Genomic DNA, 17,948 nt, shown 5'->3' with positions numbered 1-17,948 from the left:
TTGTAGACACTGAAAGAAGCGAACGTCACAATAGAGACAAGAATGAGCCAGAAAGCATCACTGACGGAGCCTTTTGTAAATGGAGCGTCCACACTCACAGTTCACTGTCCTGAGGAATCAAATATTTCCTGTGTGCAGAACATGCTGATGAAGATGAAATACAGGAAGTTGGGCAGACATTTGACGAGCCATGTGTTTTCTAGGCTTCACTTCCTGTTGCGAGAAGGTGGTTTTAATAAGTATTAATTATTAATTCATCAATACATTAACTGGAAGTTGGCTGATAGGGACGTACAGTACAAAATCATGATTATTGGGTGTTGTGTGACCTAGAGCAGTGGTTCCCAACCTTTTCCAACTCATGCCGCACCAAATCTGAAAAATGTTGGTGGCCCACATTGAACTCTGTAACAATATGGAGGGCAAATAATGACTTCTCAGAGCACTTTTTATTTTAATAACAATTGAACTTTCAGGCTTGAACTGAACACAGAGGGAGCTCAGTATTCTTTTTTGTTTTTCACCATATCTCTCTTGACTTTTTCCTTTTAACTCTTCTTGTTTCTAACCAGCTTTCCATGTTGATTCTCCAGTTTTTATCATGGATGTGATCTTTTAGCACAAAATCGGACTGAGATAGAGAACAAATATACGATGTCATCTGGCAGCAACAATATAAAAGTTCCTGTCATTGGCTATGACTGTAATAGGCTTTAATATGAGAAAAAAAAACAAAAGCAGCTTGAAACATTTTTTTTATATTTTTAAAGATCATTTTGTTTCATTTAAAACATTTAAAAACATTATTTATTTACATATATATACACATATATATATATATGATATATATATATTGTGTGTTTATATATTTTAATAATAGTATTTTTATTGTTATAGTATTTATTTAATAATAATTACATCTTTTTACCAAAGTTTTACTGTTTTGCAATACCTTTGTGGCCCACCAGTGGGCCCCTGCTCACAGGTTGGGAACCACTGCACTAGAGAATACACACTTGTTTTTCATCAAGTGAAGATCACATGATGAACTGTTGATGTTAATCCAGAGATGTTTGTCACGTGCTAACTGTTTCCGGAAGGTGGCGCTTTGACTATAAGTGAATACGTCCTCGGGTCTCGACTCTCAGACTTTGGGCCCTAATAAAAATGTGAGTGGTTACAATATTACGGGGACCCTCGAAGCTTTGCATGCATGGCCCCCGCCTCACTCGGGCTTGGACCTCTGAGTAGGAAAAGTCCTGTCTGTTGACTCTGGTTTCTAACAGCTGAACGTGTCACACAGACTGGACCAGTGTAGAAGACGGAGGTTTGAAGGATGGTTCAGGTCAGGGTCGGGGGCCAGGGAATGCATTATGTCAGTAATGGTCCTCACCAATATAGAAATGACAAACGTGTGTGTGTGACAGAGGAAGTCACACAGTGATCGATGGCTCGTCATTGGGTCCCTCAGGGTTGGATCTGGTCATGTGACGAGGACAAACTCTAAATGGAGCAGGTCACTGAGCAGAAACAGACCGCTCTGTAGAAACAGCAGAACCAGGGCTGTTCCAGGAAATTATTATATTTTCTGTAAAATGAACAACAGGCCTGCAGCTGAGGTCCAGGTCGCACTAAACATGATGAATGTGCTCTACGTAATTATGGACAGGTTATATTAGTAACCTTTTCATGGGTGGGTGGATCTGTGGCATGATAACAAATTTATCTTGGTTCTATTCGAACAGATGTGATGATGTGTTAAATCATAATGCAGCTGCTTGTTGTTTTTGTTTTGTCAGAGTCTCAAAGCTCAAATCAGTCAGTCACATATATAACACTGTGTTGTGAGTCAGATCAGAGTTGTGGTCTGACATTTAGCATGTTGGCTGCTTTAGCTCTGTTCTGTGTCATTCAGATCAACATCAAGCTAATGCTGACATGCTAACGTTAGCCTCATTTGGATCAATGGAGCTGCACTTCCTGCTCTGGAAACAAACTGAGATCAATGTGTCGCCTGAGGCTAACACACACACACACACACACACACACACACACACACAGACACAGACAGTACATATATTGATATACTTGTTAGGACCGTCATCCTTTCTCGTTTGAGCTTCACAACAACAAAGTAAAGGCAATTTTTATAGAAAGACTCTTTTAGGACCTGTTGCCTTCACAGTGAAGGTTTGATACCTGGTCCTCACAAAGATACAAGACAAGAACACACACATACACCTGTAAGGTCCATTGATTTGTTACTTTGTTATTTGTATCTTCTTGTGAGGACAGACACACACACACACAGACACACACACACACACACACACACACACAGACACACACACACACACACATAGACAGACACACACACACACACACACAGACACACACACACACACACACACACATAGACAGACACACACTTACGCTCTGTCAGACACTCCAGCATAAACACACATGCAGGACTTGTGTTTGACGTTGATGAGGGGCGACCGAGCATTGATCTGCAGAGTGAGAGATAGAGAGAGCGAGCGAGAGAGAGTGTGACAGCAGTGTGAGAGTCCAGTTGTGGTAGAGGTGTCGTGGTGGGTGGTCGGCGGGTGATCGGCAGGCGTCTGTTTTCTACCTCATCTCGCTCTTCTTCTCCTGCCAGGACTGACACACCGACAGGAAGGAAGGAAACAAAGAGGAAGGAAGCAGGGGCCAGGATGACGAGCGCGGCCCCGGCGAGGAAGCCGTACCGTAAGGCTCCACCGCAGCACCGCGAGACACGCCACGCCCTGCCCACCGCTCCACCCCCACCCACACCGCAGCCCGACATCAATCAGGTAAACCAACACACCCTTAACACACCTCCATCCACCTTGCAGCGTCTCACCCACTTCTCCGCCGCTGGTAAACGGCCGCAGAGCGCCGGCCCACAGCATGGCATCCTGACGCCGCCGCTCCCGCTCTCAGACAGCGAGCAGGACGTCTCCAGTCTGTCCAGTCTGGAGCTCTGCATCCCGCCACCATCACTCTTCAGAAGCCACACCCGGCGACCCAACCGGACCAAAACCACGGCGGTGGGCGTCACAGCATCTGACCGCCGCACCATGAGTCCTCATAAACCCACGAGACCTCACTGCACGCCAAGTCTTCAAAACATCACGAATCATCGCTACGTCTCGAGACCTCACAACACCATGAGTCCTCACCACGTCGCGAGTCCTCGCCGCGTCTCGAGTCCTCACCACGTCTCGAGTCCTCATAACACCACGAGTCCTCGCCACGTCTCAAGTCCTCATAACACTACGAGTCCTCGCCATGTCTCGAGTCCTCATAACACCATGAGTCCTCGCCACGTCTCAAGTCCTCATAACACTACGAGTCCTCGCCACATCTCTAGTCTTCAAAACACCACGAGTCCTCGCCACGTTTCGAGTCCTCATAACACCATGAGTCCTCGCCACGTTTCGAGTCCTCATAACACCATGAGTCCTCGCCATGCAGCAAGTCTCCTCACAACCATCAGCAACCAGAGTTTCCCGGCACATCGAAGCCCCGCGCCGGCCTGGAAGCACTCCCCCACCAGCAGCCCCAGAGGAGAGCGCCGTAATAGTCAGGCTCACTGGACGCAGACCGCCGCCCGGACACAGACCGCCGCCCCTCCAAAGGGTATCCTGAAGCAGCCGACCTCGCTGGGCGTGGAGCACACCTACGATTTTATCAGGAAGTCAAAGTCAGTGGAGCTACTGGATGACAGCCGAGGGCGTGATGGCACTGGCTGCCACCGTCCGGCTCGCTCTCTGGACCGGGCGGAGCAACGGGCACTGTCCTCACGGCGGTCCTCTGCGCCGCCCTCGCCCTGCAGGACAGACTGGAACTGGAAGATGCAGGTTCTGGAGGACAAAGTCCGCTTCTCCAACTTTCTGGATGAGATCACTAATCGGGTCTTAAGCCCCGCCCACCTCACGCTGCTTGGTAGGTCGTCCTCCGGAGAGCAAGGAAGCCCCGCCCCCCAGCGCAGACATCACACCCACCGACCCGCACACAGGAAGCAGCAGGCGGAGGTTTTGTCCACAGGCCGGACTCGACGTTGGGATGACTGGGTGGCGGCGCTGCAGCGACCTGACAGCTGGTACCAGCCCCTGCAGGAGGAGGGGGCGGGGCAGGAGAGCCAGAGACAGCAGGGTGATGTCACAGAGGGGGCGGAGCCTAAAGAGGAGGAGTTGGGGATGAATAGAGGAGTTAAGGTGGATGTTCAGGAGAATAAACACAGACCACCTGTTTCTAATCTGTCACTTGTGTCACGCATTAAGGTAGGTCAGAGGGGGACGACCTTCATCATCCTCACCCTCCTCACCCTCCTCACCCTCCCTCCTCTCCCCACTTCCTGTTTCCTGCTGGTTTTGTTTGTCTTTCTGAATTGAAAGATAACAGCTGTGACAATTAGAGGAATTTTTTTAATTTCTTTTTTCAAATTATTTATAACTTTATTAGTCAGAAAATGTAAGAGTCTTATATTTAAGATTTATTATATTAGATTTTAAAATGTGAAACAATCAATAATAGAGTCACTAAACTGCTTTAAAAAATCTGTTGATTTAAACTAAAGGACGAACAAACTTTTGAAGACGATGTCTTCAAGCAGCAGCTGCTGACAGGCACGATTAGTCACTGAAATACCCAGAATGCTGCAGTACAAAGGTCAATGTGATGAAACATTAATTTGTCTAAATGCAGCCAGACACAAGCTTTTAATTCCAACAAGCTCTTCTTATTGATTACCGATAATGACACTTGAGGAAACACAAAGTGTCCACAACAAATCATCGTATTCCTCCGTGTCAGAGCAGAACGGAACGATCGGATTGGCCTGTTGGCTGCTCCAATCACAGCAGCCGAGTTATTGATTTTACTGCTGTGTAGGGGATTGATCAGAGCGCTGAGGGGATCCATCATGTAAAACCCCACTGCATGCTGGGAGGGGTTTTTCTATACATCGACACAGATCAATGAGACGAGTGATAAGGAAACAGGAAAGAGTTTTATCACTGAACGTGTCACATGTTGGTCATGTGATCAGTCGTCAGAGCAGGAAGCCTATAGAGCAACTGTCCTTGAAAAGTCCTGGAAAATAAAGAAAAAGAGAAACGTCCTGGAAAACAAGGAGAGAAAGTTTATATGAAGCAGGTTGTTTTCTAAACAGTCGACCCTCAGCGACGTTCCTGCCCTGTAATCACTCATCATTTCAACGATCGGATCAAAGGAAATGGATCATTAGCTTCATTCCTCGGCTCTTGACACTTTGAGCTCAGGAAAAGCCTCTTGCCAGAAAAAATAAATTATAGTTTGTAGACACATTTTTTCAGAAGGAGAAAACAAACAAAACAAATATGTTCTGGGTTCAGCAGGTTTATTTTAAAACAGGCAGTAATCTGACTGAGCACATTCCTGTCCAGAGCTGCAACGATTGGTCGATTATTTCATTAGTCAAATGGTGAAAAAATAATCTGCAACTATTTTGATAATAAATTAATCATGAAAGTAATTTTTTAAGCTGTTTTCAGCCTCTAAAAAACATTTTTTGTCGCAGAAACTGAATCTTTTAGACAAAAGAGACAAAAACGACAAAGACTTCGGTAAATTCATTCAGAAAAAACAAACTTATGTTTATTCAAATTAAAGTGATTATGGATTTTCTACAAAATATGATTTAATTGTTTGTAAAAAAGCATTTTTCTGTGTTTAAAATGTCCCATCATGTGTCAGGCCGACACAAATTTAAGGTTCATTCAGTGTAAACATGAAGTTTGCCCTGACGGTGGCGCTAGAGCCATTCAGATCTGAGGGTTCATCCTCTGTAGACCCTGAATATATAACACATCTGACGTCGGGATGAGACGTCCTCAGGCTCCGCCTCCGGCTGCTTAATCAATATATTGACAGTTTGACAACATGAGTTTGTTCAGTTTCTTCTTTTCCTCCTGTTTTACAGACGTTTATATAATAAGTTATATAATAATGTTGTTAATGTTTGTGCTGACGTTTGCAGCAGCGGATCAATGGAAAAGTTTTTTGTTTATAACAAAATCTCATTAGTGACACAGCAAATTTATAATAATGTCTCTTGACATTAGATGGTGTTTGTTATAACAACAAACCAGTTTCTCTTTCTATCGTGATGAAATTGTAAAAATACTGTGAATGTTTGATTATTGATTATTTCTCTGTGAAGCTGCAGATTATTATTTTGATATATATATATATATATTTTTTCACCGTGTTTGTTGAATGTAACTCAGTCGATAATGTTCATGAGACAATGACGACATCAGTGTGAATTAGTACAGAACAAAATGTTAATTATCATATTATTGTTATTATTGAAATAAGATGTTTTTTTTCTCATTATAACGACAAACTGAACAAATGTCTCTTCTGTTGTCATGGCAGCAGTGTGTTCCTGTTTGTTTTAACTGTGTTGTTTTCTGTTGCAGGAGGCCTTATCAGACTCTGACAGGATCAGGTGAGAGTCTGTTCTATTCTATTCTATTCTATTCTGTTCTATTCTGTTCTGTTCTGTTCTGTTCTATTCTATTCTGTTCTATTCTATTCTATTCTGTTCTATTCTGTTCTGTTCTAATAGTGGAAATAAAGCCAAATGTTCTCTGCTCCTCTGTGAGGCAGTGAACTGAATCTTTGGACGTCAGCTTTAGTTTTGTGATGTAAAAATAATCAGCAGGTTAATCAATAATGAAAATAATTGTCCGCTGACCTGTGAGCTGTTCTGCTCAAATCGAGTCACGACTGGGACGCCACGGAAAAAGTTGAGATGTAACTTAAATTGTGAAATAATACAATAAATTTTAAATTTCATCCTGATTTTTTCAGTTTATTATGTTTGAGTTTTACTTTATTTTAATGAAATAAATTATTTCATTTTAATTGAGGTTTGAGTTGACTGTGTTTTTCAGAGCAGGTGAATCTGGTCGTGAAACAGTTTGTTTTTATTTCCAAACACCAGTTTTCATCATTAAATCTTGGTCACATGGGGCAGAGTCTGTTCTGTGATTGGCTGTTGCTCGATCATGACCTCCACCCTCCTGTCTCCTCCCGTTACCCAGAATCCTCCAGCAGCAGAATGAGGACCTGCGACGCCGCCTCTCTCTCTCCACCCACAAGATGGAGGCCATGGAGGCGGAGTTTGACGGAAACCGTCACTACATGGAGGCGGAGCTCAGCCGGACCAGAGACGACCTGGACAAGATGAGGGACAAGTTCCGCAGGTGAGGACTCTGACGATCTGGATCAGAACCAGGTTCTGATCAGTGATAAAAGACCAGGTGGTGAGGAGTCAGCTTATTGGCTGTTAGAGGAACAGACAGGCTCCTCCCACCACAGTGAGCATGCTCAGACAGGACGGAAAACTCTGAATCACAAACATGAAGTTTTCTCTGCTCAAACACATAAAGACGTTTAATTTAAAATCACCGAGAGGAACGCCACAGGGCGAGAGAGCATCGCTAACACTGCTCGCTCTAAACACACACACACACACACACACACACACACACACACACACACACACACACACTCTCTCAGGAGATCCATATTTAATGAGTCTGATCAAAGACAGTGAATTAATGAGAGCTTCACTCCTCTCTGATTATCAAAACCTGCGGGCTATATGTCTGTGACTGTGTGTGTGTGTATATGTGTGTGTGTGTGTGTGTGTGTGTGTGTGTGTGTGTGTGTGTGTCTGTGTGTGTGTCTGTGTGTGTGTGTGTGTGTCTGTGTGTGTGTCTGTGTGTGTGTGTGTGTGTGTGTGCGCGCACGTGCATGACCGTCTTCCTTCAGGTCCTCAGACCGAACCTTTAAAAGAGAGTTGAAGGAACATTTCGACTCGGTTCAGTTTGCTGAATATTGTTTTGGCGCTTCGAGGGTTAAATTAAATCCAGTTTTTCTTATTATTCACCGTCACGTCTCATTAGGTTTGTAAGTGTAACACTCGGCTGTACCGTCACTCTCTTGAGCAGGAAACTGGATTAATTAGTAGATATAAAAGTATTTCATAAATTAAAATAAAAAGTTTATTTTGAAGGGTCTCAACAGGAGCCACAGCTCAAGATATATGATCTATTAAATATACACGAATGTAGAAAGACCTGTCTCCAACACTGAACCCTGAAGTCATGAGGTGACTTTTAGTTTGAAGTCCAGTCACTCTGCTGGTTTAGTGTCCTGAAGAGAAGAGGCTCTGTAAGTGTGTGTGTGTGTGTGTGTGTGTGTGTGTGTGTGTGTGTGTGTGTGTGTGTGTGTGTGTGAAGCTTAATCTTCTGTTTAACAATTCATCAGTTTTATTTTGCTCTGCAGAGATAATCAGTCTGTAAATGAGGGAGGAAGTCAGTGAGTCTCTGCTTAATGAGACACAAGATTTAACAGGATAACGAGGGGGGGGGGGGGGGGGGGGGTGTTCAACCAGCTGAGACAATTTTTTTTTTTATAGTTTTGACCCTGAAATGTTTCTTAATTAGTCTCTGCAGAAGATTTTTAATTTCCACTCAGAGGACACATCGGTCTGCTTGACTGGGCTGTGACTCAGGTTTGGCTTGGCTGAGATTCAACTACAACTCCTCTACGATTCAACTAAGACTCAGCTATAACTCTGCTATGACTCAGCTAAGACTCAGCTAAGACTCAGCTATGACTCTGCTATGACTCTGCTAAGACTCAGCTATAACTCTGCTATAACTCTGCTATGACTCAGCTATGACTCTGCTATGACTCAGCTATAACTCTGCTATGACTCAGCTAAGACTCTGCTATGACTCAGCTATAACTCTGCTATGACTCAGCTATGACTCTGCTATGACTCAGCTATGACTCAGCTATGACTCAGCTATGACTCAGCTATAACTCTGCTATGACTCAGCTATGACTCAGCTATGACTCAGCTATGACTCAGGTATGACTCAGCTATGACTCTGCTATGACTCAGGTATGACTCAGGTATGACTCAGGTATGACTCAGGAATGACTCAGCTATGACTCAGCTATAACTCAGCTTTGACTCAGCTATGACGCTGCTATGACTCAGCTTTGACTCAGCTATGACGCTGCTATGACTCAGCTATGGCTCTGCTATGACTCAGCTTTGACTCAGCTATGACTCTGCTATGACTCAGCTATGACTCAGCTATGACTCTGCTATGACTCAGCTAAGACTCAGCTATAACTCTGCTATGACTCAGCTATGACTCTGCTATGACTCAGCTATGACGCTGCTATGACTCAGCTTTGACTCAGCTATGACGCTGCTATGACTCAGCTATGGCTCTGCTATGACTCAGCTTTGACTCAGCTATGACTCAGCTATAACTCAGCTTTGACTCAGCTATGACGCTGCTATGACTCAGCTTTGACTCAGCTATGACGCTGCTATGACTCAGCTATGGCTCTGCTATGACTCAGCTTTGACTCAGCTATGACTCTGCTATGACTCAGCTATGACTCAGCTATAACTCAGCTTTGACTCAGCTATGACGCTGCTATGACTCAGCTTTGACTCAGCTATGACTCTGCTATGACTCAGCTATGACTCAGCTATGACTCTGCTATGACTCAGCTAAGACTCAGCTATAACTCTGCTATGACTCAGCTAAGACTCAGCTATAACTCTGCTATGACTCAGCTAAGACTCTGCTATGACTCAGCTAAGACTCTGCTATGACTCAGCTAAGACTCAGCTATGACTCTGCTATGACTCAGCTAAGCTATACCTTTGCTAACCCAACAAGCAAAGGTTATATGAATACAGTGATGTATCATTAAGCGATGACGCCACAAAAACCCTCCCCAGGAAAACAACATTCACTTTGAGTAATAAATAATAAATTCTAATAATAAATCACAGTCCTGTTTAAACAGCGGCTCTCCAGTCCTCTGAGGGCGAGTTAGCATACTCTACAACACATCTCTCTCTCTCTCTCTCTCTGCAGACTCCAGAACAGCTACACAGCGTCTCAGAGAGCCAATCAGGATCTGGAGGAGAAGCTTCACGCTCTGGTAAACTTTCACCTTCTTCCCCTGACCTTTGACCTCTGATCAGCTGAGGGTTTCAGGTTTTCAGATTCAGTCTGTTTGTTCTGCAGTGACACAGAAACCCTCCTGATTTTACTGGATTCATTTATTTAGATTTATTCTGCTCGTTAGTTTAATGAGCCTCGTTACTGTCGTCACTGTGGAGCCGTCCTCATCCTGTCAGCTCAGTAACGGAGCTCCTGATTGGTCCAAACCTCCTGAGAGAGAGAGAGAGAGAGAGTGTGTGTGTGTGTGTGTGTGTGTGTGTGTGTGTCTGTCTGTGTGCATCTCACTGATCAATATTTGATGGTTTATGTTTTCTCTACAGCGTGTGTGTGTGTGTGTGTGTGTGTATGTATGTGTGGCTTATTGATCACTCGGCTAATCTGACGCTGTGTATTGATTAACTGTGGAAAAGTGGATCTGACTGACAGCAGGGTGGTTGCCATGGGTGACAGAGCAAGAGGTCAGAGGTCACTGTCATCAGTCAGTGTAGTGCAGCAAAGAAAAATAAAAGATAAAGAAATAGAAAGTTAAAATAAAGTAAACGTTACCATGGTTACCACCTGACCTGTTTTAACTCAGTGACGTCATGTGACTGAATATTTAATTGGCTAATTAACACCTGGCGCAGGATTAAGGATGATTGATATTGTCTCTGTTTAATGACGTCGCTGACGAACTGATTTCATCATAGTTTTTATTAATGAATTAAAACTAGTATTGATTTAATAGATCAGCTGATTACAGATCATCTTTGGTTAATTCAAATAAATATAAATCAAAGTTTTGATTAAATATTAATTTGTTTATTAAGTGAAATTAATTTCATATATTAATAATATTTTTCTCATAAGGGCCTGAATTTAAATATCAAAACTTCTTCCATGAAATGCATCAATTTGACTTTATATTTATTTTATAACTTTTTCAGTGAAATCCTGAAAATGTTTCTAATGAAACTTCTTTGTTCAGTTTGAGGTTTTAACTAAAAACAACTTCTGACTCATTTAATTTTAATGATCAGTTTCAGACATATTGTGGTTCCACAAATTAACTTTAAAATGAAATGATCTTTGTTTTAATACTCAAGTAGTTTTTTTAAATTATTCATAAAGTTTCAGGTTTGATTAAAATCTCTTCGATATCAACTTCCTGTTTGTCTTTGTGTGTTTTGTCTGACGTCGTTCTTCATCTTCTCTCTTTCTTTTTCTCCTCTTCCTCTCACGCTGCTCTCTGATGGATTGACTCACCTTCATCTTCTTCACCATCTTCCTCTTCATCCTCATCAGGCTGCCGTCAGTCAGACATGGGTTCATGCAGTTGCGTTTCATTCATGTTCTCCTCCTGCTCCTCATCACATCTCTCCTCTCTCCTCTCTCCATCCTCCTCCTCCTCCTCCTCCTCCTCCTCCTCCTCCTCCTCCTCCTCCTCCTCCTCACCTTTCTTTCTCTCAGATGTTTTTCGGTCTGAAGGTGTTTGAACATCAAGTCCTCCTCTCAGCATCGAACTGTCCTTTTACTTTTATCTGTTAAAACAATGATTTTATCAATGATGTTCTGCCTGAGGAGAACGATGACCAATCCTACAGGAGGTACCGCCCCCCCTTAGTTATTGTTGCTATGTCAACAATGTGGTGATCAGTTGACCTGCCTGATCACTCACTTTTTTTAAACCCACCTTGGACTTGACGTTCAAATTCGTCCTGACGACTGATCAATGATTTTTGTTTGTTTGTATTTCTGCTTGTAGTTAAGAGTAAATCTCTGATCAGTAGATGGTCGATGAACCTGATTGCTCCTCTCTAAAGTAGGGATGGGAATTGATAGGATTTTATTGATACCAGTGCCATTATTGATTCTACTTATTGGTCTGATTCTTTATTGATTCCCTTCACGATTCCTGATCAATTCTCAGAGTGTAAAAAAACAAATAGGGCAACACAGGTTTCTGCCACACAGTCACTCAATCCTCCGTCCGTTACAACAGATTGTTCCACCTGTTGGTCTGAAACAAGTCGACCTGATTTCTGTTCCCACAGTTTAATCTCACGGCGTTTTATTCTCTTCACACGAGCGAACGACGCGTCCTCCTCTAAACACTGGCACCTGCTTTGACACAGGAGTCGAACACAGTCATCTGTGTAGCCCTACAACTTGTGTGATGAGCGTTCAGGAGCATAGATTCTGATGGTTGAGATGATTTGGAACCGGTTCTCGATTCCCATCCCTGCTCTAAAGGCCTGGACACAGCAGCTTTTCAAACAGTGACAGTTTAAAACAAATTCAATTAATTCCAGTGGAAGTGTATCTATTGTTATACATAATATTATATCTGATAATGTTACATTTTTTCCTGTGATGTGGGTGGAGCCAGAGGTCAGACCAGCACCATATAAGGGTGTAAGTTAGGTTCATGATGCTGTGCAATAGACATTAATATAAGAAGTGAGGTTGGTTCAGGTGAGGAGAAACACCAGCTAATGTTAGCATCGTTAGCAGTTAGCATACTGTGTCTATAGTTCTGCTGTGACACCTGAATGCACCCATATACGACCCCGCCACGTTCGGGCTGTTTGTGAGAAAAGATCAGTGACGACAGAAACTCCATGGTAACGGAAACGTTTATTTAATGCTAGCTGTGTTAGCTGGTGTTAGCTGGTGTTAGCTGCTAAGTGGCTGCTTTTTTTCATTTTTTTTTTTTCTCAGTGCAGGAAGAAACTTGATGAAAGTATTTCATCTTTCAGCTTTGACGCTTTGATCAAGATCTTATCGATCTAATTGATCCTCTTGCAGCAGCCACACCATCCCATAATGCACCTGTGAAGTGCTGCTAGCTAATGCAGCATTCAAATTATCTGGGAAAACTGTAGAAACTACAACTTTAAAACACCTCAGGTTTTAAATGGTGAAGTTAAAGTTCAAACCAGCGTGAAGTGTAAAGTTTAACATGAGATGAAGCACGTGTTCAGTTTGTGGGAGACGTTTTTAAAAAAATGTGAAATATGAAGAAAAAGTTCAGGATAACTAAACTCTACAGAAAACTACAAACATGGCATCTCCATCGATTCTAACCAGTTTAATCGTATGAATATTTTATAAATGTGTATTTCTAAGATTATTCCCACATGATCTGAATGTAGATATTCTGCTGAAGGCCCGCCTCCTGTCGCCTCTATTGGCTGTCTCAGCTGTGATTGACAGTTGATGACCTAACATGATGTCTCTGCCCCCTGCCCCCTCCTTCACAGCTACGGAAAGTGGAGAGGGACAAAAAGACGATGGACCAGGAGATCGTGGAGCTCACCAACAAACTGCTGGATGCCAAAAACACCATTGACCGACTGGAGGAGCTCAATGTGAGTTTTATTAAAGTTTGTTGTGGCGACTCCTTTTCTTATCTTCAACTTAGATTTGTTCCTTTTAAGGAGGTTTGAGAATTACTGTTTAAAAAAAGCAGTGACTGAGATCCTTCACTTCAAGATTTATTAAGCCACCTGTCCTGCAGACAGCAGTAACAGCAACAGCAACAGTAAGAGTAACAGGACCTGCAGACAGCAGTAACATTAACAGTAAGAGTAACAGTAACAGAACCTGCAGACAGCAGTAACAGTAACAGTAATAGAACCTGCAGACAGCAGTAACAGTAACAGAAAGAGTAACAGAACCTGCAGACAGCAGTAACAGTAACAGTAATAGAACCTGCAGACAGCAGTAACAGTAACAGAAAGAGTAACAGAACCTGCAGACAGCAGTAACAGCAGTATGATTCTCCCTCTTTAGGAGCGTTACAGGCAGGACTGTAATTTGGCCGTTCAGCTGCTCAAGTGCAACAAGTCGCATTTCAGGAACCACAAGTTTGCTGATGTAAGTAACTGATATAAACTGTAATACTGTTGATAATTATGATTGTTAAATATTTTTACATATCTTATCTTTCTTTCAGTTGTATTTAATTAAAATCTTTGTTTTGATGATTTTATTATTTTAGAAAATTTATTCTGACTGAAGTTGTGTGTGTGTGTGTGTGTGTGTGTGTGTGTGTGTGTGTGTGTGTGTGTGTGTGTGTGTGTGTGTGTGTGTGTGTGTACAGCTGCCCTATGAACTCCAGGACATGCTGAATAAACACATGAAGAGCAGCCTGCCGGAGGGAGGCCCTGGCTCCGCCCCCGGCCCTCAGGACCCGGACACGCTCAGTTTGACTCCTGCCGACGTCGTGCCAACCTCGGTCATCGCCCGGGTCCTGGAGAAGCCTGAGCCGCTGGTCCTGAACTCCGCCCAGTCCAGCAGCTGCGGCCGGCCTGTCGCTGAGGACGTCTTCGTGCATGTGGACATGACGGGCCCCGCGGCGGGGGCCGAGGGCCGGGGCCGGGAGAACGGCGGGGGTCAGGAGGTGTCGCAGCAGAACGGGTCGTGTCGCAGTCAGAGCAGTCTGGACGGGCAGTCAGGTGGCGAGGAGGTGGGCGGGGCTCCGTCCTTCGAGAAGCTGAACCCGTACCCTCCGCCGCCGCCCCCCCACCCCCTGTACCCCGGCCGCAAAGTCATCGAGTTCTCTTCAGACGACAAAGTGAAGATCCCCAAAAACTCGCCGCTGCCTAACTGCACCTATGCCACGCGGCAGGCCATCTCTCTCAGCCTCGTGCAGAACGATGACGAGCGGCTCGCCCCCGGCAGCCCCGCCCCCTCCTCATCCTCAGGCTGTGGGGGTGGAGTCCACCAGCGCACGCCGCCATCACAGCAGGACGCCGCAAGTGAGCCGCAGTCCAGCCAGTCCAGCCCCTTCAGCAGCCCGCCACAGGTAACCCGAAGCACCAGCCACCAACACAAGCTTTTAAAGCAGTTAAACGGTCTCACACTCACAGACAAGCGGGAGCCTCTGTACTAACGATGCCCCTCCCACTCTCCCCCCTCAGGCGCCCAGCGTCCTGGCGAGCTCCGGCAGCTCGGAGGAGGACCTCCTCTCCAACTGGCAGCGGATGTTCGTGGAGAAGATGGCGCCGTCCTGCGACGGCTCTCTGGTCCACCGCACGTCGTTCAGCAGCCAGACGGCTCAGGAGCTGCAGAGGAGGAGGCAGCCAGGGGGGGGCGGGGCCTCCTCTGACCGCCACAGGGCGGAGTACTCGGACGGCGAGGAGGGATCGTCGGCGAGGAGCTGGACGCCGAGCCGCGGCTCCAGCCTCGACACCGACACGGACACCGAGCCGCGGCCCGGCCGGCGGGGGCGCTACGGGGGGGATGGCTCTGTGGAGGAGGGGGAGAGGCTGCTGATGAACCTGGAGGACGACGGCGGCAGCGGGGACACGGCAATCACCGTGGCGACCTGCCCTACCGATGCCCACGGGAAGGAGCTGGAGGAGGAGGAGGAGGAGGAGGAGGAGGAGGAGAGCTCGGCCGAGGAGAGAGACGTCCTCCCCCACAACCTGCCCGTCATCTCGCCCCGCCTACTGGACTTCGACCCCGCCCTCGCCGCTGCCACGCCCTCGCAGCGGCCCCAGAAGAGTCCGAAGAGGATGGGCGTCCACCACCTGCACCGCAAAGACAGCCTGACCCGAGCCCAGGAGCAAGGCACGCTGCTGGACTGATGCTCGCTCTCCACTGTCTGAGCACACCTCGCTCGCCCCACACTGTGCTCCCTCAGCTGCTGTCTGTCTCCATGACAACAGACCTGTCCATCACAGTGGTCAGAGGTCACGCCCATCCAGGATATAGCCATACTCTACCGTATGCTGCCGAGCTCGCCGCCTGACGGTGTGTGTGTGTGTGTGTGTTCGTGTGTGTGTGTGTGTGTGTGTGTGTGTGTGTGTGTGTGTGTGTGTGTGTGTCAGTCAAAATGACAACATACTTTAGGCCACTAGTATTTCCAACACCTGTCCACATACTTTTGGCCACAAATTAGTCAGACGTCTTCATACCTCATAACAAACACCACGATAATTCGCCAAAAGTATTTGGACGATTAAAGTATGTAGGTCTTCGGTTGCCTGTCCACTTACTTTTGGCCACACACAGTATTTTGAACATCTGACCAAGATAAATTCTCAATAATCAGTATTGGAATCAGTATTACAAACTGTGTGTGTGTGTGTGTGTGTGTGTGTGTGTGTGTGTGCCAGTGCGTCATAGACACTTTTGGGGACATAAGACCAGTTAATTGGTTAATTAAGCCGTGTTTGGGTCAGTGGTTAAAACTCCAGGAAATGAATGTAAGTCTATGTAATGTCCCCAATAATGACTTAAGACAACGTGTTTGTGTGTGTGTGTGTGTCAGACCCATCAACTCTGATATTGATCAGCTGATGATTGATTTAAGTATCAGTGATTAAAACCCAGTAAATCAGCTGATCTGTTCATGTTTGTTTATAATTATGAAAATAAATAATAATCTAAAAACATTTATTTTTTTAAATGAAATCTTGAAAATATTTTTAAAGATTCTATAAAACTAATGTTCCTGTTTAATCATAACATGTGGCCTAAAGTTTGTGGACACCTCCTCTGCACATACTTTTACACACGTGACAAAATATTTCACCACAACGAAAAATTTATAGAAAATATAATGAAACAATTAAATTGATATATTTAATGTTTGATTGACACAGCCAGGCAGTGTTCTGTAATCGGGCGTCCGGATACTTTTGGCCATATAAACTATATAAGTCAAGTGTCCAACGTATTCATCTACGTTGCTCTCATGTCCAGTGCTATTGGCCATATAATGTATTTTGATTGGCTGTCGACATACAACATAAACCACGTGGCCCAAAGTTTGTGGACAGGTGATTAAAGCATCTAAGATAGAGTTAAATAATCAGTGTTAGAACCTATATTAAAGCCCCACATCGCTCTATATGTGTGTGTGTGTGCGTGTGTGTGTGTGTGTGTGTGTGTGTGTGTGTGTTCGTCAGAATGAAAAAAAAAAATCTAAACTTTAAAACAAAAACTAAAAACTTTACGGACGTCTTTGCCTTGTTTCCTGACCAGGAGCTTTTATTTTGAAGAAAACAGATGCACACCTGGATAAACACACACACACACACACACACACACACACACACACACACACACACACACAGTCCTGTCTCCACGTCACATCACTAACCTTAAGGTTCAATGATTCACGTTACGGGGACGTGTTTTTACACGCGTCTCTAATGTGACTGTAAACGGATTCAGGTCCCCACAGCATGAGTAAAACCTGAACCCCACACACACACACACACACACACACACACACACACTCTCAGACTCTCAGTGCCTATCACTCTCCGGGGAAGGTTGCGAGTACGACGCCGGGCCTGCTGAAGGTCAGACTCTCACTCTTCTTTTATTTTGGTCTCTTCACTAATCACTGATTTTCATTTCCTGTCATGACGTTATTTAGTCGCCTGATTGGTTTGTTGAGGAGTCACAGACATTTGACCTTTGACCCTGAAGGGGGGGGGGTTTCTCCTCTGTACCAACTGGAATGTAATCATCATTATTTCTGTTGTTTTGTTGTTGTTGTTGTTGTTTGTTTTTCTTTGTTATGAATCTGATATAAATCCTTTATGAAGAGATTATTTTTCTGTTGCTTTGATTTGATTTGTTGTTGATTTGTTTTGTTGTTTTTCTGATCAGTTTGGTTTTTATGTTGCGATGTTGTCGTGGTCGTACGGAGGCCTGTTGGTGCCACAAACACTGATCCAACTTCTTCTTTTATAGAAACAGAATTTTCTCCAAAACTGTTTTTCAACGAAAGAACAGAAGAATTTAAATATTAAATTTTGTGTTAAACATTTTCCTACATCGAGGTTCAGATTCCGGTCTGTAATCTACTGTGACCGATATCAGCTGTTTCCTGTTCACCTCCTACATTAGCTTACTGCTAATGCTAAC

General features: G+C 44.6%; 1 protein-coding gene across 1 annotated transcript in view; it reads left to right on the top strand.

Moving 5' to 3' along the window:
• tjap1 (tight junction associated protein 1 (peripheral)) overlaps positions 1–17,142 on the top strand; it is a 35,480-nt gene extending 18,338 nt beyond the window's left edge. Inside the window, exons 4-11 of the mRNA XM_056395408.1 lie at positions 2,660–2,834; positions 6,489–6,517; positions 7,116–7,277; positions 9,990–10,056; positions 13,322–13,429; positions 13,854–13,937; positions 14,164–14,868; positions 14,984–17,142. Coding sequence (XP_056251383.1) covers positions 2,715–2,834; positions 6,489–6,517; positions 7,116–7,277; positions 9,990–10,056; positions 13,322–13,429; positions 13,854–13,937; positions 14,164–14,868; positions 14,984–15,652 — 1,944 coding nt within the window. The 5' untranslated portion in view covers positions 2,660–2,714 and the 3' untranslated portion in view covers positions 15,653–17,142. The remainder of the gene's footprint in view (positions 1–2,659; positions 2,835–6,488; positions 6,518–7,115; positions 7,278–9,989; positions 10,057–13,321; positions 13,430–13,853; positions 13,938–14,163; positions 14,869–14,983) is intronic.
• The last annotated feature ends 806 nt before the right edge of the window (positions 17,143–17,948 follow it).

Source organism: Seriola aureovittata, chromosome 14, assembly GCF_021018895.1.
Source record: "Seriola aureovittata isolate HTS-2021-v1 ecotype China chromosome 14, ASM2101889v1, whole genome shotgun sequence".
NCBI lineage: Eukaryota > Metazoa > Chordata > Actinopteri > Carangiformes > Carangidae > Seriola > Seriola aureovittata.
This window is presented reverse-complemented; position numbering and strand designations above follow the sequence as displayed.